The sequence below is a fragment of the Erigeron canadensis genome, chromosome 6 (assembly GCF_010389155.1).
Source record: "Erigeron canadensis isolate Cc75 chromosome 6, C_canadensis_v1, whole genome shotgun sequence".
Taxonomy (NCBI): Eukaryota; Viridiplantae; Streptophyta; class Magnoliopsida; order Asterales; family Asteraceae; genus Erigeron; species Erigeron canadensis.
The window spans coordinates 29,001,083-29,028,968 of record NC_057766.1 but is presented as its reverse complement, the minus strand read 5'-3'; the positions used below and the strand labels follow the sequence as shown (position 1 = coordinate 29,028,968).

General features: G+C 31.9%; 1 protein-coding gene and 1 non-coding gene across 3 annotated transcripts; one reads left to right on the top strand and one right to left on the bottom strand.

Annotated features, from left to right (window-relative positions):
* The first annotated feature begins 20,033 nt into the window (after window positions 1–20,033).
* LOC122604010 (histidine kinase 1-like) lies at window positions 20,034–25,826 on the top strand. 2 transcript variants are annotated; one of them, XM_043776892.1, is made up of 13 exons: window positions 20,034–20,369; window positions 20,487–20,723; window positions 20,815–21,606; window positions 21,715–21,962; window positions 22,246–22,405; window positions 22,903–23,029; window positions 23,125–23,214; window positions 23,349–23,495; window positions 23,568–23,637; window positions 23,739–23,781; window positions 23,960–24,100; window positions 24,202–25,191; window positions 25,453–25,826. In XM_043776892.1, the coding sequence occupies exons 1-13, from the start codon at window positions 20,127–20,129 to the stop codon at window positions 25,705–25,707; spliced, it is 3,543 nt and encodes a 1,180-aa protein (XP_043632827.1). In that variant the 5' UTR covers window positions 20,034–20,126; the 3' UTR covers window positions 25,708–25,826. The 2 variants fall into 2 exon arrangements, with proteins under 2 accessions (XP_043632827.1, XP_043632826.1); XM_043776891.1 differs by having other exon boundaries at window positions 20,487–20,729.
* Window positions 25,827–26,273: 447 nt separating this feature from the next.
* TRNAI-AAU lies at window positions 26,274–26,347 on the bottom strand. The gene has a single exon. It is a non-coding gene; the product is annotated as a tRNA-Ile (tRNA).
* Window positions 26,348–27,886: the final 1,539 nt, after the last annotated feature.

The window sequence follows — 27,886 nt, the reverse complement described above, 5'->3', positions numbered from 1 at the left end:
TGTTTATTATAAATTTTATATAATATTTAATACCATAGATGTATAATAATTAACTGAAACTAATTTAAACAAAAAAAAAACGAAAAAGAAGAACGGTAGTTTGTTAAGTGTATTGGATTTTCTACTTTATTATACTAGCTAATTAACCCGGGTTTAACCCGAGCCGCTTAATTAAAAAGTTAAAGCCAAAATTTATATAGAAATATGTATGTAATTTGTTGTCGATACATTATAATTTGATATTGAGATAGTAAGATACTTGTAAAAATGAACATTAATATATAAACCCCAATTAAGGTGATGAAAAAGTAAAAGAACTACGATAAATTAATAGTAGATATAGATTCAAAAATAAAGAGTTAAGACAAAGTCGATCATTTTTCATATTAATTAAAAAAAAAATTGAAGGTTAGACAAATAAAAAAAAAGATGACATAAGGCCTAATAAAAAATATATTAAAACAAAATAAAAAATGATTATGACATCATATATGTTTAAAAAATAGTTTAGAAAAAAATGTTGGCATGCCACGTATAAAAAAACACTTGTAGAAACAATTTTGTTTTATTTATATATAAGAGAAGAGATTAGTTAAAGACTTAAAGTTATGTTAAAAGTTAATTGTGTTTATCCATAACATATATATGATCAACCATTCGACTTATATTAGATATTTATGTTTATAATTTTATTATATTAATTAAATTAATGTTAAAGTTTTAATGATGACATCATCAAATATTAATTTTATTAAATTGAGCTTTGTGATTAGTTAATAAATTATTTAGTCAGTTATATTTTAATATATATAAAGATAAAAATTGACATCCAGTTTAAATCATAACGAGTTGGCAACCCATATTTCAATTTTTCTTTCTATACTTTGGCTCCCAACTAATGTTACTGGTTTTACTTCACTCATACTACGTTACTACATTTGATTACTTTATTGACCGTCCATTTTTTACTCATATCTCATTACAATTATTATTTTATTTAAGGAGCTGATAATAGTAATTTAGTATATCTATCCCACTTTATATTTTAAAACATACAGTAGAACTATGTAATGCATAATAACGGAAAATTTACCAAATTCTGTGATACAAATATCATTTCCTTATTATTTATAACATAAAGTTCCATTAAAGTAAAACATTACATAATAATAAAAATATTAAACTAATACATAACGTAATACTAACTTTGTTTTACGGTCTCCGACAACTTGTTCACCGATATATTAACCCAAGCCTTAACTAACACCTCCTCCTCCACAGACTCCCAATTCTTTTTGGCCGCTTTCATTGGGCGCACCACCTCGGCCACTTCTTCTACTTCATCCTCTTCGGCTGCTTTTTGTGTTTCGGGGACGACATCAAGTCCCTCGTATTCATCTTTCTTATCCACGAGTTGCGGATCTCTTGGCGCCCAAACTGGACGATGTCAATAGCCATATCATACATTTGTGGCTGTGGGTGTAATACATCGGTGTACTTTACGAGTGAAACATTTGTGTGTGGTAAACTAACTGAGAAGATATTTCATACGATTGCGGGTGGTAAGCGAGTGAACTAAATTGCGGGCGGTAAAGGGGTTGCGGTTGAACTTGTTGAGGGCGAAGTTGGGAGCGTCTTCCAGCTTATAAGCACCGACCTTATAAGAAGGGGAATGCTCCAGCTTCTTGCCTGCCACATCTGCATCGCATCACTCAGGGTTCCCCTCAGGACTTTCACTGTCTATAAGGACAACTTCTTAGAACTTCTCCGCTACATCACCAATTATTTTATGGAGTTAATTACAGAAATCGTCCCTGTCGTGAACCCCCATTTGCAGCTTTTGTCCTTAAGTTTAATAAATTACAGTTTCAGTCCAAAAAACTTTGCTCCGTCAACACTTTTGGTTCTGACCGTAAACGTCCATTAAAAATGAGGTCACGTGTCAGGCACGTGATGAGTAATCTCGTAATTTGGGTAAGAGTTAATTATAGATTTCGTCCCTATCGTGAAACACCACTTTCAGTTTTGGTCCTTAGGTTTAAAAATTACACTTTTAGTCCAAAAAATCTATAAGTACATAAACAAAAAACATAACTTATTTACCAGATTATCATCATCTTCATCTAATTACAACACCAAATTTATATATATTTAGAAAAATATAAACAAAAAAATACCATTTTTTTTCCCAACAATTATTTGAAATAATTTGAGTCATCAAAAATCAATCGAACTAAACAAATATATCTTCGATCTATATCTACATGTACGTCATCAATATATATATATATATATATATAAAGGGGGATGAAAATATAAAGCTGTCAGGTATTTAAGCTTAGGTGTGGAACATTCACATATTATTTTTTTAATCCATAAAAATCATGGGGCCCATGCATTTATTCATTAAACAAGAAATAATAAAATATTAGTATGTGAGGGGTTTCACACCTAAGCCTAGGTGTCGGACAACCTTATATTCGCTTTTCCATATATATATATATATATATATATATGGGGACAATCAAATAAGAACAGTTTTAAAATAAGAACGGTGAGAACACTTAAAAAACATCATTTTGATGCATTAAAAGTCCATAAAACTAACATAAGTCTTAACTAATTATCATTATTTAAGTGTATAAGAACACATTGAACCGTCAAAATCGAGAAAATCACGTTTTTTGTTGGATGCATCATTTTGATGAATATGCATCCAAGATGGATGCACAAAACAAAAAAACGTGATTTTTTGATTTTGACAGATCAATGTGTTGTTAAACACTTAAATAATGATAATTAGTTAAGCACTATGTTAGTTTTATGGACTTTTAATGCATCAAATGATGTTTTTTAAGTGTTCTCACCGTTCTTATTTTAAGACTGTTCTCACCGGAATGTTACCCTATATATAGGTATATATATATATCCAATCTAAATATATATCTCTTTCATTGGGGTAACAACTCCAACACATAAAAAAAACTGATGGTAGAAAGAATATATGGATATAGATACGATTTTATGTATGGTGGAAAGAGAAATTTAATAGGGGTATATATTTTGCATGTATATATCTGCCACTAGTTTTTTTATGTGTTGGAGTTGTTAACAAAAATGAAAGAGATATAAATCTAAATTGTATATATACATATATAGCTCGATAATGTAGATGTAGATATAGGTTTAGAAATGAAAGTTATTTATTATATATGTGTTATCGTCTTCCTCGTTTGACCTGCAAATTACACACACACCCTACAACTACATAATATATATATAGTTGAGTTATAATGAGAACAAAAAGATTATCGAGAACTGTGAAAACCAATAAGGTCCATTAGATTAAATACATTAATTGTCAAGAACTTTGATGGCATTAATGTAATTAATGAGAGTTAAAATTAATTTACTAATTAATAAAAATTGAAAAAGGGCATAATAGGAACATGGTTAAAACATGAAACGGCCACCTATGAGTCACAGTGAACGAAATTCTTGGATTTTTGTTATATGAGTAGTAAACTTTTTGATATTATTATTGATTAATAATAATTGATATATTATGATAATTTTAAAATATAACTGAGACATGTTTTTATGGTTTTACAAATTGTGTTACATTACAAATTTATTATTTGAGTGGTACACATGTGATTCACGTTTAAAACTTGTTATTAAAATTATTAACATTAAATTAAAAAGATATTAATTTTCTAACCATATTCACATGTGTTACGAATATATTTTCTAACAAAAAGTTTACAGTTGAACTTATAAAAACATTGATATATGAGTTTTATTCATATGTACACATGTGAATGACCCTATTCATAAATGTCTAGTTTTTTATATAACAACTTTAACTAGTGAGTGAGACACATGAATTGTGTTCATATGTAAACATGTAACTTGTACACATGTGAGTAACTCTATTCACAAGTGTTTAGATTTTTTTTTTTAATTTGACCGAAGATATATTGGTTTACACCTGAAACTTTAGACTATAAAACATTATATGAATAACCATATCTATATAATTATTAAAACAATAGGAAACCGAACGATTCTAGAGCCCTAAAATCTCAAACCTATTTTATAAACTTGCCACATATGATTTATCTTACGTGACATCTCCATGTTTTTTTAAGGATATTTATATATAATCTACACAAAATTATTAAAAAAATATCGTATCAAATTAAAAACCGTATATGGAAAGGTAGATCCATTACATTTAGATTTAATTTGGCAAATATTTTTTATACGGATATTATTATATATATATATCTTATACTAATACAATTCCATTCAAATATACATATAATTTTTGTTCACCTAGCTAATGCGTCCCTGTGTTGTTTGAATCTTGTGTATTGTGCTTGGATTTTTTTTGTTTTTGTTTTTTGTATTTTCTTCCTCTTGGTAGTAAATCATCTCTTTATGTCGTAGCTTTGCCGTTTTATTTCAACAATATTTCAAGTTTAAATGAAATTGCTTATATTCTTTCTTCCATATTGCAATCATTTACAATCGTTCACATCCTTATATTTTTATTTTATTTGGGGTATATATGATTCTTTCTTCACATTCATACCTATTTTTGTTTTATATATTGGATGTTGTCATGCTTAATCATTTTAATCTTAATTGTTTCTATCCTTTTTTTTTATGAAATAATCGTGGGATGTTTATTAGTAAAACAAGGTTTTTGGATCAAATTGAGAAGAAAATTGAAAGGGCCACTATACCATGATTCGAAGAAGCCATGGCGTGGTATTTAAGTTTTAAGTACATTCTTATCGTATAAACTCAATTAGATAAAATTGATATATGTGATAATTTGAATATTTTCATAACTTTAACGTTTTAAGGTATGAAAATGGGCAGAGGTAGCTCACGTTATCATGCTTTCAATATAGTAAGTATTTAATTTTTTTCTTGCCTTCTCTATACAAGTTAAACAGATTTTAAACAAGTTGCGATATATTGCAACTACAAACATTCTAAAACCTTGGGTTGTCATTAAATTTGCATAAACTTACATGGAAGGTGGTGGAGACTTTGATGCATATGGAGTTCATATAGTAGTTACCTGTTATTAACGGAGTTGACTCAAGACATGGTAAATTTTTCATCGGTAAGTTTTCTTCACAACGTCATTCGTTTATATTATTTAACTCTTCGATTATTATCTTATTAATTTGCATGTTTTATATCTTTTTATTATATGGTAACCAATTACATGTAACTTATAAATAATTGAAGTAATTTTTTTATAATAAAATTAACTCATAAACACACTTTATTAAACATCAACTTAAATTAGTCGCACATCGTGCGAAAAATATTAGTTATCTTAGCTTTATAAATCTATTCAACATCAATTTAAAGTTGTCACCAAACATTGTCACATAGGATTCTTTATAGTATTTTTTTTCAAGATATTCATTTTATTATGTGTAGATTTTGGCAACAAAAATCTCCATTGTGCAATATTTATAACATAATATATCGTCCATATATTATTATTTACTATTTCATTTAATATATGTCGCCTTTTTTACACATTTTTAGACAATGATTATAACAACTCGCGCATCGCGCGGGGTAAAATACCTAGTTCACATATATACAGATATATTTTTAACAAACTTGACAAATGCATAGTAAAATATTCATATATGAATTATGTTCAAATGTGAACCAATAATATTTTACATCAAAAAGTTTTCTACATTCTAATTGTTCACAAAGTAATATATAGGCGTCAAATTTATAAACAAGATTATGAGAAATCTTGTTGATAACTACTAAATGACCGTTTTTACGTAAGGGAAAAATTCCCAATTGATGAAGTAATATTAAATGAGAGAGTAACGGAATTTCAGTTAACTACATGAGAGATTTATGGGAATTTTTCATAGATTAATTAAATTATTTGAATTTGATTTAATAAATTACAAGAAAACCCTTAGATATAATTAATGGAAACAGTTCTCGTGGTTCTCGACAAAAATTGAGTTATCGGTTTTTTTTTACTATATATATATATGGAAAGGTTATTTTAAGAACCCTTAAAAAGACAAGAACCTTTAGAAACCTTTTCCATAAGGGTAATATTGTATTTTAATAATAGATTAATTAAATTAATAGAAATTAAAAGAAATATGGTTACACATGATCACCAATATGACTGTTTATGCACATGTGATCACCAATTAATTATATGAAACATTAATTACAAAATACTATCATACATGTGATCATAGCACGTTTATGCGCATGTGATCACTAACTAATCTCATAAAATATTCATTTATAAAAAACTTGCATATACTTTCATACATATGATCATATAACTATACATATGTGATCACCAGGTAATACTTGTATATATATGCTCAATAATCATTTACATGCATATATGCTCATAAAACAAAAAAAAATATCCTAAACACATATTTACATTATCCATCTTGGATATATGTGCTCATATAACTGTTAGTGCACATGTGATCACCGACTAATTTCATGAAACATGCTTTTATAAAATACTTGATTACATATGCTCGTAACACTGTTTATGCATATGTGCTCGTAATCTTCAACATTTGTAAACTTGTTCGTTGATGGCAAATACTTGATCCGATTACTTCTTCTTGCAACAAAACTACAATCACACAACAAATAAAAAAAAAGTTCACATTTTGATTAACAAATATGCTTAAATCAATAAAAAAAAACAAAACAAAAAGATATGTAAAAATTAAATCATATGCTATATTTATGATCAAAATGATCAACGTATGCAAGACAAATAAATAAAATAAATAATACTACATTTTATAAACAAATACTTATATTAATCAACATTCAGAACTTACAAAGTGTACCAAGCTTTCAAAGAGGGTGAGATGATCGATAATTCAAACCTCTACATATTTTAATTCGTCATGCGTTACGTTCAAAATTACAAACCAATTGGTCAGTATCAACAATTTTCTTTATTGAATATATTGTTAAATGAATTGTTGTGTTGGTGGTGGCGTAGAGAATCATTGTGTTATCGATGCACCGCCCAAAAGAAAGTTTAGAGCAAAATATATATTAGAGAGATTCAGAGGAAAACGTTTTTAGGTTACGGCAGTTTTTTTGTAAATTATGACCAAATTACCCTTTCTTCTGTTAATATATTAAATTTATATATTTAATTAATTATTTAAATTCTTTTTATTTTAGTCCATTGATTATATAAATTAAAGGCCATGATTAATTCAAAAGGTTTTTAAAGGTTCTTACATTTTTTGAGGTTCTCAATCTAACTTTTCACTATATATCCCTACATTATATAAATCTCACTTCAAAATTTGTTAGTTATTGCCTATGTGGCATGCTTAAAAATACAAGAAAGCCCAAAAATCATTACAATATTGCTCCTTGGAAGGTCTACGGATTAGTTACTTTTACAAGAAGTTCAAATTTTCGAAAACGGATTAGTTATGCTTTCAAGAAGTTCAAATTTTCAAAAATTTGAATATGTAACCGTTCGTGTATTATTGCTCGTGGCGGTTACTTCCTTGCATGTCTATGTCTATATAAGGCCACTTCCATTCAGTTTTAAGGCATTTCAAAACGTAAACACATAACAAATCAATTTTAGCATGGCTTCACTAAACCATGTTTCAATTAGAAGCTTGCGTCCAAATAATAAGCCATGTACGATAACGGTTAGAATTTACGGATATGGAAGCAACCTCTATATGGAGATGTTAATAACATAGGTAGTATTGAGATAATCCTGATGGATGAACATGTAAGTATTCATTGTTTGTGAATTTTTCTTTTTTGATTAGATTACTTTTTAACATAACTTTCTTTCGAATTTATAACTAGCTTTTTAACATTCTAATGTATAAACATTTTCATTTTGACAGTTTGATAAAGTGGTTGTTGTTGCAACAATCGGTTTTATTCCAACCGACCAGTTATGGTATTCAATGGAATGTGTGAACTGTTCTCAAGAAGTTAAGTTGACCGATCTCTACATGGATGCAGTCGACATTATTGATGCTTTAAGGGACAACAAAATGTGGATTTGTTGTTCATGTAACAAGGAAGGAGTTCTCATCAATCCTAGATATATGTTTATATTTCATATTAAAACTCTATAATCATTAAGTTGTATGGTAAAATTGTATCTCTGTTTTTTTGTTTTTTTTTGTAGGTTTAATGTGCAAGTTAGGATTGTAGATGCCACTAGTGCTATTGGAGTTAAAATGAATGATCAACAAATTTCAAATCTTATACAAAGAACAGCCTATCAAATTTGTGATGAAAATTATGAGGTATATTTGGTTTATTTTAGTGCTAAATAAGACTTTTCTATGCATTTTAAGTCATTAATTTTTTTTAAAATGGTCATTAGATGTAATAGGAGTATATTTACTTCGCTACATGCATGGTTGAACTGGTGTTAAAGAAATTATTTAAGGTTATAGCGCATCCACGTGGGTTTATATATCAAAGTGGGGGAAAATTCATAATACCTATCACATCCAGGTAACCAACATAATCCTTCTTATATGCGCCTACTATGGGCAATCAATTTTATAATTTCTCTCTGGCGTGCAATGTACGGGTTTTAAGCCCTCGTGTATCATTAATAAATCCGAAGGTATATCTAGCATTCTTCTTCTTTAAATTAATCAACTCATAAAAATATTTTTATTATGTCCAAGTCATTTATATTTATTCATTGATACAATCTTAAAATAAAGTTTAAGAAAAATTATTTAGGGTTGTCCGTGCATCGCACGGGGTCTAAGCACTAGTATATATATAAACACCATTCATATATATGTTTACAAATCAGGAAAAAGGAAAAGAAAAGGCAAACGTAAACATCTTCGTGGCCCCACCTCTCCTCCGTCCTCCAACTTCTTGGTGGAGAATTTTTGCTCGACGCAGGACGCAAGACGCTCATTGTCGATAAATGTCCGACGTCTTGGAAGCCAAAGACGCAAGCCTTGGATGGCTATAAGCATCAACTTCTAAGCTTCTCGCTATCTTAATGAAATTGTATGGAAAAAAAAAACAATTTAGAGCATGTCTAATGAAAATTTATTTATGTAAAAAGCTTTTGAAATAAAAAATTTTTTCGTTGAATGACAATAAAACAAAGGTAAAATTTAAAAGATAAAACTTTTAAAGTATTTTATTATACATTATAGACTATAACTTAAACAAAAAATTGATATATTAGTGTGAAAAAATAAAATTGATTTCCTTATAACGTTAAAATAAGTTTACATTAATAAGATTTTTTAAAGATTTTATCTTACTATTGTTTAAAAGATATTTGACTAATTAACTTATGACTTAGACTAATGAGTATGACATAACTATATAAATGACATAAAAATAGAATAAATATTGTGATAAAATAACAAATAATTAAAAAATTTAACGTGATAAATAATTCTATATTAATATATATATTAAAAACAAAGTTACAGAAATGCGTGTAAAGAATAGTAACGAGTCGTTTTATTTCTTTGGGCCCATTTTTATTTTCTTAGTGAGCCGCTTTATTTTCTTTTGGACCTATCTTATATTCTTAATTTTGGGCTTGACAAATTATGTTTTGATATTTTAAATTGCTTCTAATTTGTTTACAAAAGATCACTTATTTTAATTGCATATTATTATAATTTAAGTTTTTAACATTTTTAAAATTATCTCATCTTAGTACAAGTGAACTATTACATAGTATATATACACATAACAGTAGGGTATATGTTTTAGATATATACACCTAACCATCTCCGAAAAGTTTGATTGGTATACTTATTAGTTTCAGTGTTATTTCGGTTGATGTTTTATTATTATTGATTATTTTTTTTCACTTTCTATTTTCAATTATTTAAGAAATTAGCTTTAGCTATGTTTTTATTATTAATTTGTTTTTTTATTTTAAATATTCTACTTTCATACTTATTATCTTTTAGAATTTATATAATATATTAATCTGTTATAAAATTATATCGTCGATTTTTTTCTAATTTATAATTGATTACCCATTAAAAAACCAATATTAACTCAGGTTTTGAGCTAAATAATGTTTCTAAAAGCATGTAATAATTTTTATATAGTACGGAACACAATAAATATAATGTCTCCCGGGGCATCGCCCTGGTAACATATCTCGTTTCAATTAAAAGCAACGTATTATATTTTAGTTATATAAAGAGATTTAAATTTAAATAAATGGTTGAATTTTTTCTTTCCAAAAATAATTAATAATTAATACTCTGTATATAATAACAACATGACATATATCATAGCAAATAACGTTACCAAAATAAAAATAATCAAATATCTATATCTATAAACCCTTATAAAGGGTATTAAAATTAAGTTTAAGCATTTTTTTCATTCCCATACTACCCTCCATATTTACTTTATATTTATTCCTAACTATTTACCCTTACAAAATAATTAAACCCACAAAAATAAACCAATCTTTGATTCTAATTTGATTAACATTGATAATTGTATATAATTTTAAAACAATCGACAGAATCTCATAATCTATATTTTTTTGATACATTATGTAACCAATGTGTTCATCCACAAAAGTAGTTATAAAATTCTGTCGCAACTGTAACATCCGCGAATTTTGACCCTTTGACTTCTATGAAAAATGCTTATTAAATTGAATTAATGATGGGTTTAGCTCCTTTGAGATTAAATGATGGGCAAAACGCTTAACGGGTCACGTGACTACGTGTTGGACAATACGTTATTAGATGACTTACGACGACGATTTAATTAAGCTAGTAATGTGTGAAGCGGGTCAACCCATGACCCATGACCCAACCCCACCCCCTTATCCTCATCTCCTCCCTCCCGCCCACTCATTCTTCATCTCCTTTCTCTCTCTAACTCTCTTCTAAGAACACACACACACTTCTCTCTCTCTCTAGATTTCTATCACTTTTATAAAAACTTAAGCAAGATTAAGAACTAGAATAATAATCAACATCATCTTCTTAGCATCATATCAAAAATTCGGGTTTTGAAGTCCAAGGTGCAAGAAAACATCCCATACGGGTCAAGATTTGGGTTTGAGTGCTAGGTCAAGATTTGGTAAGCTAAACTTGTTCCATAACCTTTATTTTATCTTGGTTTACTTGTTTCTAGTTGATGTCGAGTGAATTCGGGTCTTGAATCGAGTCGAAAAGCTTGCAAGTGTCATTTAGGGTTTTAAGAAGTTAATTCAAGAATTTGAGTTTGATTTGAGTTATGGAATGGATTTGTAAGGTGGGTTATGTTTATTTATGTTAAGGTATGTTTAATTATGCTTCAAAATGAGTCTCGAAGCCTCCTAAATCGATTTCTAGGTCAAAAATTGAGTTTGGGTCGAGTTTGGATGATCTGGAACTGAACTGGGCATAGGTGCGTCGCACTACCTCTTTGGTGCGTCGCACCAGGGTCTGAGTGAGTTTTCTGAACAAAAAATGCGTCGCACCACCCTTCTGGTGCGCCGCACCTGACCCCTGAACATCGCAAACTCACTTGTTCTTAAAATAGTCGTATCTCTCAAACCGTAAGCCCAATCGAGACGTGTGACCTGCCGTTGGATTCGTGAAAGAGTCTAGTTTCTTGTAATAACCCTCATTTGGGATGAGACCTACCCCATTTCTAAAAATGTCGAGTCTAAGTGTCTTATTTACACCCGAGAAGGTTGTTTAAGCGTTAGTGGGGTTGTGACTCAACTTGAACTTGCTGGACCAACTTGTTAAAGTTATAAAAGTTGGAATTGATTGTAATGTGATGTACATTGATAGGTTGTAGACACGTGGCGATCGTTGAACGTTTATAACCTAAATTTAACTTGTCGTTTTGCTTGGAACCAAGGTGAGTTCCGTAGTTCCCTACTCGCTTGAGATTCGGGCTGGAAAGTGCACCCATACATGTTTATTGTTTGATTGATTTATTGATGGTTTGATAGTTCTATTTTATCTATTTGCACTAGATATGATTAAATAGTGTGTGTTGAATGTTGATTGAATTATGGATTGATCGATGGATTGTTTGATGAATTGATTGATTGATTATGCATATGATTGGATTATAGTAGTTATTAGGATATTTGTGCATACATGGATGTCGATTATACGTTCAAAGAGTTTGGTATGTGGTGGGAAGGCTGCGGGTGACCCTATATATAAGCATCGAGAACTCGTTGGAAGTAGAATCCTCCTAAGTGTATGCACGCATGGTTTCGGTTGGTTGGATTGATGGATGATTATTGATGGAATTGTGATAGAGGCAACACACTTAAGCTTCGATATGGATATTGGCTAATTTGTGGGACTTTGTGGTAAACCAAGGTTTGGGGCGGTTTGGGGAAATGCATTTGGGATGCATTGGTTGGTTGTTAATGGTTCTAAAGGCAGGTTGTTGAACCGTAAGGCCACTCTACGAGTAATGGTTCTAAAGGCAGGTTGTTGAACCGTAAGGCCAATCTACGAGTACTTTGGATTTTGGCATGCATATCATACGCATTCGACTTTGGCATGCATATCATACGCATTATGACTTTGACTTGCATACGATTCCTATTTGGCATTGGCATATTATGTGTTTACCATCACACGCTTGTTTATATTGTGAAATCATGATGGGTTGATAGTGTGGTACGTGAAGGTTACTTGTATGCTGGATCTTCCTTATATGTATTGTGATTATTGTCGATGGCTCCTTGTGATCCATCACTACAAACTCACCAACCTAGTGTTGACTTTGTTTAGTGCACTTTTCAGGTATTCATGTGAAGTTGGAGTATTGATTGGCTACTTGTCATTTCTGCTAGAGCTTGGATTGGGACTCCCATGGATCCGTGATCCGTTGTCCATTTAGGTTTATGCTTGGTACTTATGAAATTAGTTGTAATGACCCGTTTATTTCTCATTCATGACTTCTTGTTTACTTTGTATCTTGCACCTTAAATGTTGGTTTGGATTCACCGAATCCTTTATTTTCATGTACTTTATGTTCTACGATAATTCCACTGTGTGCTATATAATTTCCGTAATATTTCGAGCCCTAGCTCGGGGTGTTACAACAACACACATGTACTATGCTCGTTCAGATAAAATGACACCTAAATCTTATTTGTCAACTAACTTATAATGTCACCTATGCCTAATTTATCTTATTTTGGTTATATAAAAAGATACTCCCTCTACCCTATCCTTACAAATGAAAAAAAATAGATCTCAAATTTGGAATAACTGAAATTAAGGCATATTTTACTAATAAACCACCAATCCCGTAAATTGATCTTCATAAGTCACATATCACACACACACAAAAAAAATCATACTAATACCATCATTTTTTTATAAATACTAGCACGTTACCCGTGCAATGCGGCGGTGGTCGTGACAATGCCGTTGTAGTGGGGGGCCGAGTATTGGTGGTGGAGACGGCGTCGGGTGGTGTAGATAATTGATATAAATGGTTAATGAAAATATATTAAAGAATAAAGGATTGGTAGTTTAAATTAATCATTAATGTTATGGGGTAGTGTATGTTGAAATATTTTAAGGGGTGTTAAGTGAAAATTACATATTTTCAACACTTTCATAAATAAAAGGGGCTATTTTTTTATAATATAGTATAAAAGTATAGATATAGATATATATATATATATCACAATATATTGGTTTTAAAACTGGACCAGTAATACAAGTTTATAGGTCATCATCCATCAAAAATAGTACTAATATCATCAAGTAATCACACATTAATTTACTTCCGTCAATGTCAATTTATCTCTCCACACGGATTGCTTGTAAAAGTTTGTCAATATTTTAACTGTCCATAGATAACCTAACGGTCCCATCATATATGAAAGATAAAAAGTCGCATAAATATATAAAATTTTAAAGTCGAAGTATATAAACGAAAGATAGTGACGATATGTTTTCTTATTGTTAGTTGATTATATATATCATTTAAATGAGCAAATGAGATTCAAAAGCTCGAAAATGTAATGGAAATCAAGTGTCATAAAGATTACTCTATTATTTATAGCCGCCCCTTGCACTTAAATGTTAAATCCATTAACTCAATTAGTTGATGGGTTAACGGATTCATATGTCTCAATTCGTTTAATAATCTAGTCGAAAAGTTAATTGCAGACCCGAACCACTCAATAAACAAATTAGTCGTGTCAATCCGTTGAACTCATGTTAAATCAAAATCCATATGAAGTAAAAACTAAAAGATGAAATTTTAGATATTTTGGATCCAGACAATAAATTATATCAATTATAAACAAACATAATTTTGTGAAGATGCAGAGTAAATATTAAAATAGAAATATAAAAAAACATAAAAGAATTTTTTAAAAAAATTGATATTTGAACTTAACATTAAATTTTTCTCTTTGTACAAATCCAATCCATATATCGAACATGCTTAGTTATATTGACTTAATTATGACCCACATCTAATCCATATAGTAAACATTTTGCTTATATGGACCTAATTATGACTCAAACCTGCTTATTATATGTCTTGTTAGACCATCTTTAACGCTAGATGTATTCTCAATGTATTACTTTCAAAACGTTGACTTTCCGGCGCGGAGGGGTTGATGCATCCGGCATCTTCGTCGACGTATTGCCCCAAAGTGGTGGCCAACGCGTTGGAACATTGAGCGTATTAGTTCTGTTTGGTTGGTTGGTTGTTTATTTATTTCATAATCAAACTATAATGAAATAAAAAATCAGTGTACGTTTGTTTTTTCCAGCTGTTTGTTAACGAATAAAGAGATTAAAAAGAAACATAATTTGTCTTTTTGACTTTTTGTCATTCTACTATTTTACATTTATTTTTTTTTTAAGCCAGGGTGTTAAATGTTTATAAAAAAAACAATACTCTAAAATACTAAATTATATTAGTAATTCTACCGAGTATTGATTGTTAATTAAATAATATGTATTTTAATTCTGTATTATGTGGTCATAATGCTAATATGATGATGTGACATGAACAAATCAAAATTTCAATTTTGGGGTTAATGTTAAAAATAGTTCAATGTGATAATTCAATGTATTGTTGACATGACATTGATAAATCAAGTGTCAATCTGATGGATTAAAGATGATCAATGTCACACGTAGTGTGGAAAATTACCAACCGAAATTACCAACCCTATTTTTTTTTTTTGAGTAAATTATATTTTTCGTCCCTGAAGTTGCATGTTTTTTACTTTTGATCCCTAAAGTGAAAAAACATATCAAATTTGACCTTAAAGTTGACAAAATTTTGCAATCAAGGTCCTTCCTCTCTACGGCGTTTATTTTTGGATGTTAACGAACGTACGTGCTAAACACGTGAGGGCACTAATATCATTTCACGTAACACCCGACTACCCGAGGGACGAAAAGTGAAAAAATTAAGCTACTTGAGGGACGAAAAATGAAAATCATACAAGTAAATTTATTATTCCATTCTTTCTTTTCCAATCATCTTCTCCAATCATCTTTTCCGGATGGAATTTTCTGACTAGGCATTTATTTTCCAATGATACCTAATAAAAACTCGACTTTCAATCCAAATTTAAACCACAAACAAAATCATTTACTCAAATTCATGACATTCAAAACACAACCAATTAATCAAATTATAGACGACAGTTGGTTGGTGGTAAATGTAGACTGTGGTGGCTGGTGGTGATTGTAGGCGGCGGTGGTTGGTGGTGATTGTAGTGGCATTGGCTGGTGATATTGACGGTGGTGGCTGGTGGTGGTTATAGACGGCGGTGGCTGGTGGTGGTTATAAACGGCGGTGATTGTTGTTGGTGGTTATTTGGTGGTGATTGGAGAGGCTTGGGGAATAAATGTCTAGCCTGGAAATTCCATCAAAAAAGATGACCGACAAAGATGATCGGAAAAGAAATAATGAAAAAATAAATTTATTTGTATGATCTCTCAAGTAGCTTGATTTTTTCATTTTTCGTCCCTCGGGTGTAACGTGAAATGACATAAGTGCCCTCATGTGTTTAGCACGTGCGCACGTTAACGGCCAAAAACTAATGCCGTTTGGCCAAAGGACCACGATCGCAAATTTTGGCCAACTTTATGGTCAAATTTGATATTTTTTCACTTCAAGGATCAAAAATAAAAAACATACCAACTTTAAGGACGAAAAATATAATTTATTATTATTTTTTTTTCCTATCATTTTGGTAAATGAAATTGGCTTCAAGCAACCAAAATCATAAATATACCTTCTCAACTATCAACTTTGATTGTTCTTCAATCAAATATCTATGACATTATTTTAATCATATAAATTACAAGATAAACCTTTGAGTAGCTGTAAAGTTCATATCGAGAATATAGACCAATAAGGTAACCACAACTCTATAACTTATAATTTATAAGTGGAAAGGTTAATATATGTATTATTAAAATGTTACAATATTCAGTAAGAGAGGGAAAAAAAAAACACATAAAGCAAGCCCACTGAACTACTGGATTCTTGCTTACCACAGATCTAATGAAAAAAATTGATGTTTATCAAATTAGGAATAAAAATCTTCTACCCCGTGCTTTGTCTACTTCTAGTACCAATCTAATGACTATTTGCTTTATGTCCAGATCGTTTTAATCAACCCTTTAATTAGGTTCCACATTTTAATTTACTACTACAAAAATTCCATAAGTGATAGCACATTCAGCAACCGTTAGCACACCAAAAATAATTGCAAGTTTGCAACACCATGGTATTGGATGTTGCAATCGACAACATCATGTTTGATAATTGATATGTAGATGGAGTGGTACAAGTTTGCATCATAACACTAAAGTAAGAGCAATGTTGTTAACACAATAGAGTGTTCAGCGTGACCAATAACCGAGTGAAACTTTTTCTTTTTTCTCACTTTAACATTTTGAAATGTTTTGACTGCCCTGTGAATAATAGTTCTCTCTCAAAGAAAGAAGGGGGAAAAATCTAATAGTACCATTGGTGTGGTGTCCTAGTTAAGATGTGGTATAAAATGCCAAGATGCTTTCAAAGTGTCCTAATATAAATCAACATTGCGAAATACATAGTCCCCTAAAATATCTTATACCGCTCAAACGACATCCTAATTACAAGGCCACTTAATACGACCTTAAAATGTTCTATAATATATATATTCCTCTGCTAGTATCGTTCACGACACATACAACCATCCTAAAAAATGTTTTTTATAGGAGGAATCAATTGTGAGAAAATTACATTTTTGATATCTCAATTTGGTAACTTTTGCATTTTTAGTCTCCAACTCAAAAAATTACAGCTTTCATACCTAAAGTTTTGTGGTTTTTTCAGTTTTGGTACCACGCTCGTACGACGTTAAATCTTGCCGTTAACGCCTTCATGTGACAAACACGTGAGGGGTATTTTAGTCTTTTGACCTCCTTTTTTTTCTGAGAAAATTATAGTTTTGATACCTCAAATTATCAATTTTTTCACTTTTGGTACCTCAAGTAGACAACATATTTTTATTACACTCTACAATTTTCATCTAACACATTAGCGCCTATCAAAGAACACACACTCAAAAATCAACACACATGATTTCTTATATTTTTTTTAACGGCTCATAAAAAAACTCCCAATGGTGTGTATCTATTCTTGAAATATTATATGTTGTTGGTGTAATTACGGGTGACGATGGAGGAACTGAATGCATTGGTGGATTGATGGCCGAAAAAAACTCATGTCGCGGGAAAATCCTCTCTGGTGGTGTATGATTCATATAAGAGATCTGAATCCTCTCACCCCTAAATTACCCTCTTTTTCTATTGGAATATGCTACAAACGATACTTGATCGGAATCTGCTACAAACGAGATCTTAACGGAATCTACTACAGATGAATATATTTGTTACAGACGAGATTAGATCGGAATCTGGTGTATGGTGGGGAAGGAGATAGTCGGTAACCCTTTTTGGTGGTGTATGATTTATATAAGAAATCTGAATCTATTTATGCATGTTTATGTATTGAATTTGGTATGATATAGAGATATAGGTATACATGGATTTATATGAATGTGTGTTGATTTTTAAGTGTGTGTTGTTTGATAGATGCTAATGTGTGAGATGAAAATTATAAAGTGTAATAAAAAAAATGTTGTCTACTTGAGGTACCAAAAGTGAAAAATTTGACAACTTGGGGTATCAAAACTGTAATTTTATCAAAAAAAAGGGTCAAAAAACTAAAATACCCCTCATGTGTTTGTCACGTGAGGGCGTTAACGACAAAATTTATCGCCGTATGAACTTAGTACCAAAACTATAAAAAAAAACACAAAACTTTAGGTATGAAAGTTGCAATTTTTTAAGTTGGAGACTAAAAATGCAAAAGTTGTCAAGTTGAGGTACCAAAAATATAATTTTCTCATCAATTGTTGTATTAATACTTCTAATAGTATAAAAAAGGGGCCTAACATAAAATTGATCAATTGGGATGACTTATGCATTCATACTTAAACAGGAATTTGAAGTGACACATTATGCTCTAAACAATGTTTGGACATATATTTGTTTGCATACCAAGTCACATAGCATATATAGTAGCAGCAATACTCAAACCAACTAAACATCCAAAAGATAGTAGATAGATGAATGTATCCGAATATATATGTCTAGCTAATTGAATGGTAAAAATAGGAAATTGTCCCATCTAGATAAAGAAAAAAAAAAGAGTGTTGCTTTCCTAGACAGCCCTACATGGGTTCCTGATTCTTGTATCTTAATAAATCAATTATTTGATTCTCTGTCAAAATAAAAAGAAAATTCCAAAATGACCCCAGACTGCACAGAGTACTTCCTCATTATTTTTCAATGGGTACCCTAGACCCATCAGGTGGTTTACTTTTATCTGTGTGTGCAGTCATTAGTGTAGATTGTAAAACCTGTTTTGGTCCTTTTGGAGCTACAAGCATGCTAGATCCCATGGGTTGCGGTTATAACGTAACACATACAAAATTGTGGTCTCTAAGAACAAAGTCGCGCGCCTGCATATACCCTGGTTAAGAATCTTGGATCCGCAATATCCTTTCAGATTTCACATTACTTCTCCCCACACCAATATAACTTGATGGCTACACATGTTATGTTTTATTTGTAGGTGTTTCTCTCTTTTTAACTCTTTTATAAATTGAACCATTCCTGCCATTCGAAAAAAAAAGGACTTAGACCATGTCTAATAATAGGGATCTCATCACTTTCTTGTCAGTTGTATCAACTCAGTGCACATCAACACTTCTAAACTAACACTCAAACTGACTTGCCAACATAATGCCTCACTTCCTTTGTTATTAATTTTCTTTTTACAACTTTTATTTGTTCCTCAAATGGTCAAAGGGACCCACCTTCCGCTTCCTTCTCTCGTCGCTCAACGAAGACGCAGAGTAGGTGCCAATGGTTCACAAACTAAATAGCTGCACGGTTTCATACAGAGGAGCCTGTTGAGAGGCGCATATATAGTACTCGTATCATTTACATGTAGTCAACTTTTTTCTTTTTTTTTTTGTTATGTAGTAAAAAAACAACTTATACCATAGCTATGACATACTTAAAATCACAACTTTTGATTCACATACCACATGCATGCATTATTGACATGTAAAATCAGTTGTATATCTAATATATTCTGTGTTTTTTTACTACTTGGCAAGAGAAGATTTGACTGAATATAAACTAGTATGTATTATATAAAAAAAAAATAATCACCAAGAAGTCAGAAATTAAACATTGGTTAACATTACATGTGTAAGCATTAAGTTGTATTGGTATGGCTGAAGCAATATAAAATTAGGAAGAAAATTGTGGCTGAGGAATAAGTGACTAAAAATTCTTATGCCCCCACTCTTGACATATAAAAATCTCAAATGGTGGCCTTCCAAATAGTGGAAGTAACACAATATGTAGTGCTGCACAATACCCATTTCAGAACCAAAGTTCTTTCAACTCATATATTCTGGTTCAAACTTCTTATTAAAGTTTCATGGTCTTTTCTTTCTTATTCTATGATTTTAGAAAAATAAAATGACACATAAAGAAAAAACATCCAACTATGTGATCACTAGATCATCAAATACAACAATGACATCTTTTCTGAAACGAGTTTTCGGTAGAGTTCATACTGCTGTAAATTCATGGGAAAAGAACCATTCGCCTTGCAGGCAAAGAAGTCTACATAGAGATGTCGAACAAGAAGAAATTCAGTGCACCAGTACTAATTGTCTGTCTTCATACTATAGCGTCTTTGTAGCTCGACTTGCTATCATGGTACTAAAAGAAAATTAAAAAAAAAAACAGAACATCGAGTGTTTTAACTTCCTTTACTGTATGTGTGTCCCAAAATATATGAAGGTTTATTGGATCGTTTTGTTTTCATGTATGCAGGTAATGTTGGCAATTCTTATCGGTCTGTTAACGCTTCTCACATGGCATTTCACTAAAGTGTACACAAAAACATCATTAAACGCTTTAGCATATGGTTTGCGCTATGAATTATTACAACGTCCAGTATTACGTATGTGGAGTATACTAAATTCAACTGTGGAAATAACAACAGCTCAAGTTCAGATCTCAGAATACGTGATCAGGAAATACAACAAACCTGAAAACCAAGCACAGCAAGTTGAGGTTTATGTGATTTATGTCAATCTTATTTCTGATATTCATAAAACATATAGAAATCTAATATGAACATACAACTTTTTTTTACTAGTTATATGAAGTTATGAGGGATCTCACTTGGGCATTATTTGCAAGTCATAAAGCTCTAAATTCGATATCGATAAAGTACAAAAATGGCTTTGTTCAGGCATTTCATAGGGATCCAAGAGATAATAGTACATATTATATATACTCTGATCTTACAAATTACACAATGGATGGACCTTATGATGTCAACATATCATCACCACACCAAGGGTGGAATGATCAAACTATACATAGTAACATATCAGCAATATGGTACCGAGAAGTACTGGATCCCGATACTGGTGAAAAGATAGGAAAACAAAAGGCTATTCCACCAGACGAATTAATAAATATTGCTGGAATTTCTCAAGTACCATATGGTGCACCTTCATGGCATGTGGCAGTGAGTAAATTTACAAACTCTCCATTGCTGTCTGCTGCTATGCCAGTTCGAGATGCGTCTCAGGGAAGTATAGTTGCCGTTGTAGGTGTCACCACCGCTCTTTATAGTGTCGGTCAGCTTATGAAAGAACTTGTGGGGTTTCATAGTGGACATATTTATTTAACTTCACAAGAAGGTTGGTTGTTAGCTACTTCTTCAACGACTCCATTGTTGAGGAACTCGTCGACTGGACCCAAGCTCATGATGGCTGTTGATTCACAAGATTGGGTCATACAAACTGGAGCCAAGTGGCTACTAAAGGCTTATGGAAACAAACCCCCACCAAACCATGAAGTTCACATACAGAATGCCAAATTAGGCAATGAGCTCTATTATATCGATTCGTTTTTCTTGAATTTAAAGCGGCTTCCTATGGTGTGTTAACTTTATTTTTTGAGTCAAATATGCTTAATATGATGAAATTTACATATTTGCAGTTTTACGTACGCTGACCCTATGTAATCTATATGTGCAATTTTGCAGGTTGGAGTTTTAATAATACCCAGAAAGTATATAATGGGGAAAGTGGACGAGAGAGCTTTTAAGACGTTGATGATACTGATATCTGCATCTGTGTGCATATTAGTTATAGGATGTGTGTGCATATTTGTGTTGACGAATGGAGTGTCTAAAGAAATGAAGCTACGGGCAGAACTAATTAGCCATTTGGATGCACGAAGGAAGGCTGAGGCATCCAGTAACTACAAGAGCCAGTTTTTAGCGAACATGAGGTGAATATTTACGAATTACAGTACTACTTTAGTCCCTTTTCACATTCTTAGTAAGAAACTTATGATAACTAGAGTAGAACTGATCAAAGCATCAGAAAATCTTGTTCAATTTTATATCTGGAGTAAACGATAATAGATGTTCAAATAGTCAAATGACCCTTGTAATCTGAAGACATATCTCAGTTAAAACATTGTATGGTTTTGAATATGGATATGAATTTAGATGTTGTGTTGACAATGCACAGTAGATTTACAATTCATGAGTTACATTTACATTCGACAGTCATGAACTGAGAACACCAATGGCTGCAGTCATAGGATTGCTGGACATTCTTATGTCCGATGAATGTCTCACAAACGAGCAATCTGCAACAATTACCCAAATTCGTAGATGTTCAACAGCACTCCTACGGCTTCTCAACAATATTTTGGACATTAGCAAGGTGATATACCCAAACAACTTGTAGTTATATCTGGTTTATCAAGAACTGATTACAAGAAACTCTAAATATATAACATTAACAGAGAAAACCTTTTTTCTGAAAACAAATCTTGATATGATATTGAATTACAATTACCTCCAAGGTGGTTAACATACTGATATGCTCACAAGAGGTCTTAAGTTTGACTCTTGCTAGGTAACATCTTGGGGGTGGCCAGGGAAGGGTTCAGAAATGGCCACTGGATGCCGATTAGGCCACATACATCCAAGTCAAAAAGTCTCTCCTTTCTCGAGTAACCAAAATAGAGAAAATCTCATTCGTTTACCCGTTTTAAATCTTGATATGATATTGCTTCATGACTGACAACCATTTATCTAAAAGTCATAGCTTATACCTAAGGTCTTTTAACTAACCAACCATGCTAATGGAAAATTATCAGAGTTATGTAATGATATCATCATATAAAGCTATATTCATGACATTATCATAACTTGCAGGTTGAATCAGGAAAACTGGTGCTTGAAGAAGCAGAGTTTGACATGGGCAGGGAACTTGAAGGACTAGTCGATATGTTCTCTGTGCAGTGCAAAAACCACAATGTGGAAATCGTTATAAATCTCTCTGGTATTGCATCATTACTGTTTTACTAGATGTAATCTTTACTAACTTATAGAGCCACATATTGGTAAAAATCTGTATTGTTGTCTTTTTGTGATCAGATGATATGCCAAAAATAGTTCAAGGAGACTCTGCTAGATTTGTTCAAATATTTGCTAATTTGATTAGCAATTCTATCAAATTCACAACATGTAAGTACATTTTTTTTAAGATAATATTATCAAGCTTCATATCTATGGCACACGGTATCAAAACATAGATCTTTTAGTAATTTAGGCTAGCCCATTTGGTCTCTAGAGTTTTGATATTCGTAATTGACTTACAGCAGGATACATTATTCTGCGAGGATGGTGTGAAGATCCACATTCTTGTATTGCTAATGGAAAATTTCCCCTGGATCGTAAAGCTTTATGGTCCTGCAAGAAAGACAACAAATTGATTCTTTGGTTTGAAGTTGAGGATACTGGCTGCGGTATGTACCTTAAATCTTTTGTTATACATAGTGATATTTTCATTTCTTTTTTTAACTTATTTCATTGTATAGGAATCGATCCAAGCAAATGGGAGTCGGTATTTGAAAGCTTTGAACAAGCTGACCCATCTACTACTAGATTGTAAGTAATAATGGAGAAACTTTTCTTTTTTAAGATAACATTTACAGATTAACCAATTAACTATTGAAAACATTTTCTAACTTGTTTTTACAATAATCTAGGCATGGTGGAACCGGTCTTGGACTATGCATCGTTAGAACTCTGGTGAGATAACAAGCTGTTCTAAACTTCTAATCAGTTATCTGATTACCTCATAAAATACAAAATAAATATACATAAGCCCAACATCATTGAGGGGTCAAGAAATTATAAAAAGATGAATTCGTGTATGACATATTCTTTTAGGTCCGAAAGTTTTTTCACATAAAACTTCTATTAACAGGTAAACAAGATGGGTGGACAAATCAGAGTTGTCAAGAAGAATGGACCAGGGACTCTAATGCAGCTTTATCTCCTACTCGGTACACCAGTAGATATACCACGAGACAACTACAAGTTAAAGTATGCAGATCATAACTTGAAGGTTAACATGAAGCGAATTTCTCTCAACAAAGTTCTCTCAATAGCTACATGGTTCGATATAACTAAATTTACTTATGATAAATAATCAAAATGGACTTACAGGTAGTTCTTGCGCTAAATGGATGTATGGGTCGGATGATTTTGTCTCAATGGCTACTTCAAATTGGAGTGCCTGTCTGGGATGCATCCGAGTGGAATGAACTGACACACATACTTCAAGATCTCTTTATACCTGCACGTTATGCCCGAAGTATAACATACGAGTGTTCAAAAGTTGGACCTTTGAACAAGAAAGAAATGGAGGTTTCGATTTTCATTATAGTCGTTGATATTGGACTACTAAATTTAAGCACGGACATATGGAAAGAACAGCTTAATTTCCTGGATACTTTTAACAGGAGAGCAAAGTTTGCTTGGGTTTTAAATCATGATACCTCTAATTCCATTAAGATAGAGCTTCACAACAGAGGACACTTGTTAATGGTAAACGAACCGTTATACAAGGCAAAGGTGATTCAGATAATGGAAGCTGCTATAAAAGAAAAAATGAATTCTCATAGACATACTATTGTAGGAGGTGACACACACGAGTTTCTTGAAATCGATAATGTGCATTCAGATCCAGAGAGTTCAAACGACTCTGAAAAGTCTGAAATCAATTCAAGTTCAGTTGGAATGTTTCAAGCTGAGGAAACATGGCGCACACTTTCGTCTTCACGATATGGAACTGCAAAAAGCTGTTTTCTTGAACTAACTGAGATCTCTACAGAGCGGAACAAATTGCACACGAATGAAAAGGTTCCATTGGCTGTCTCTTCAAGATGCAATTCAAATTGTGCAGAACCTGGAGAGAAGGCAATGAACGGACAGAAATCTCTACAAGGTGTGCGGATTTTGCTGGCAGAAGATACACCAATACTCCAGAGAGTGGCGACTATAATGCTTGAAAAGATGGGCGCTACAGTTGTAGTTGTAGGAGATGGGTTGCAGGCTGTGGAAGCTCTTCAAATTCTACAAACTGAAGATGGATCAGAAACTCCAACCAAAATGACCAATGTTCCACCATATGATTTAGTACTCATGGATTGTCAGGTAATAAAGTTACCAAACTACTAATATAAGAAGTATAATATATATTTTTATCTGACATAGTACTCAGACTCTAATGAGAACGATAAATTCCGTGAGAGTGTGACAACCACCATAATTTCTACATAATATACGTAAAATTCACATAAAGGGCAAAAGACACATATGGCATTTTTCCAACGTTCTCATTGTATATTCTGTTCTCATATGAACCTGACCCTATATGACGATTTCTAATTTGTTTTCATTTATCTGAGACACCAGATGCCTAAAATGGATGGTTATGAAGCGACAAAAGCAATCCGAAGGGCAGAAATGGGAACAGAGTTGCATATTCCAATTGTTGCATTGACAGCCCACGCAATGTCATCAGATGAAGCAAAATGCTTAGAGGTGGGGATGGATGCATATCTAACAAAGCCGATAGACTGCAAGCTTATGGTTTCCACCATTTTGTCGTTAACTAAGTTACAACCTATTTCTCACATAATAAGCAGCCAAAAACAATCTATTATTTGATAACTTAGAATATCAACAACAGTTTTATAAAAATATATCAAGGTATAGCAGAAATAGTAGCATACAGGAGGAGATTTTTGACATAAAGAAATGACAAATGCATAGTAGTTCCTTTTTTTTTTTTTTTTTTTTTTTTTTTGGTTATGGTGGCTAATTAAGGGCCTGTTTGGTTTTTTATTCATCAAGTGATGTCCAGATTGTCTAGATAATTATGATATGTGTAGGTTAAGCAGTTTGTTTTATGTTTTGAAATACAAATAAAATTTATCAAAACTCAACGACTTATTGAATAAAGTCTGTACATCTTTGACTTTTTGAGTCAAGTTAATCTTTACATACTTCGCATAAGTCTTAAATTGCGAGATTTACTCATTGAGTCGATTAAGTCCAAAAAAATAAACAAAACTGATTGTATGTGAAAATTTTAAGTCAACTTTCGTTTTCCCAAGTACTTAATACGAGTATCGGAGTATATTCTTTGGACAGGGTTCAGAATTGTAGATTTCTTAAAGTTCAGGTGTCCTTATGAAACTTGTAGAAAATGAATAGGACGGCTTAAAAAAGATTGGCCCATGCAGGTCTCGAACCTGCGACCTTCGCGTTATTAGCACGACGCTCTAACCAGCTGAGCTAATAGGCCATTTGATTGAATTCAAAATATCAAAGTATATATCTCGATTGCTCCCAGAAACTAAAACACGAACATCCCCTTGAAATGCAGTAACAAATGCTTTATCTACTGTTTCAGAGGTTAACCAGCACCTTGAGCATGTCGCCTGAGCATTGTTAGCTAAAATGTGTTGGTATACAAGTAAATATTTGACCGGTTATACGTTTTTTGCAAGTTAACCATGTAAATTTCCATGGCATTCTTTTTGTTCACATAAACTGAATTCATTTGTCTTGTTGTACCAACTCTCCAACTCATACGCCATTGTTGTAAAATAAATAGAACCTTTTGGTTTCAAGCTAAGCTAGCTTAATCTAGCTACGCGATATGCAATGGGAACAAAAATTATTCATTTGTGATATTTTATTGGTGTTTTTTTTAATAATAATACAGAAAAAAACGTGGCTTAACCATTATTGGGTGGTGGTCTAGTGTTTGGGCATGTGTCTCTAGAAGGATAAAACTCTCTGTAGGTCACAAGCCGGTTCAATCGCTACTTACTTAAAAAGAAAAAATCTTAGTGACCACGGAGTTTCACCTGCTCTGACTCCGGCTAATGTACTTGTAAAGCGAGGAACTTTTTTCACAAGATAACAAAATGTATAATTAATTGATAATACATTAGATATTTTTAAATTATACATGCGATGTAAGTCTTTAATAACAAAAATCGTGATTTATAAATTTTACGATATTTTTATAACATTAGTTCTTTCAAATATAATAATTTTCAAGGCTTGTCGTTTCCCCCCTGGTCTCCTACTACTCTACTCTCCGCACTCAACATATTTAAAGAGTAGTAATCTATACCGTATTCTATACATACAATTATTGTGAGTAGATACTTTACTATATATTCTATAACAAAATCTCCAAATAATAATCTTTCTTATAAAATCAATATGCATTACACGAAAAATTAGCATAGCCTCTACCAAGGTTAAAGAAGTCGTTAGGCGCTTCTAGATCGATCGACAAGGGGTTGAGACGAAGGCAGAGGACACTCGGAGTAATTGACCGACTGGGGCTCCCTCAACGTCCTATCTTGTAGTGAAGATTCGAGGAATTAAAACTCGGCTAGAAAAGTTTTACAAAAGTGGCCTGTAAGCCAAAATAAAATTCACAGAAATGATCCAAATGTTAAATTACAAAGTTATTAGAAATTTTTATTGGTGTTTTAATCTTGTAGAGATATATACAAGAGGACCCCTCTTTATATTGTCCTTTTTCCAACACATGTCAAGTTTCCATCTCCAAAATGACCACTCTTGACCATACTTTAGTCTTTAGAAAGAGAGAGAAAGTCATGAATATTTACATGAAGAAAGCTTACTTTGGAATGTCCAAAAGGAACAATACTCTTGCAAATTAAAGAGTAAAAGTTGAGACATTGAAGCTAGCTTCTTCCTTTACTAAAACTGCACAAGATTTGTTTTATTTCCTAAAAAGTTAACAAGTACCCATATGAGATTTCATGGAGAATGATCAAGATTTTGTGTTCTTTTAATT

Excerpts from the sequence above, each read along its gene's own strand:
- LOC122604010 (XM_043776891.1), top strand. The coding sequence starts at position 20,127 with ATGACACATAAAGAAAAAACATCCAACTATGTGATCACTAGATCATCA. Across the intron at positions 21,607-21,714 it reads ATTTAAAGCGGCTTCCTATG|GTTGGAGTTTTAATAATACC; the intron begins GTGTGTTAACTT and ends GCAATTTTGCAG. Across the intron at positions 23,782-23,959 it reads TATGCATCGTTAGAACTCTG|GTAAACAAGATGGGTGGACA; the intron begins GTGAGATAACAA and ends TTCTATTAACAG.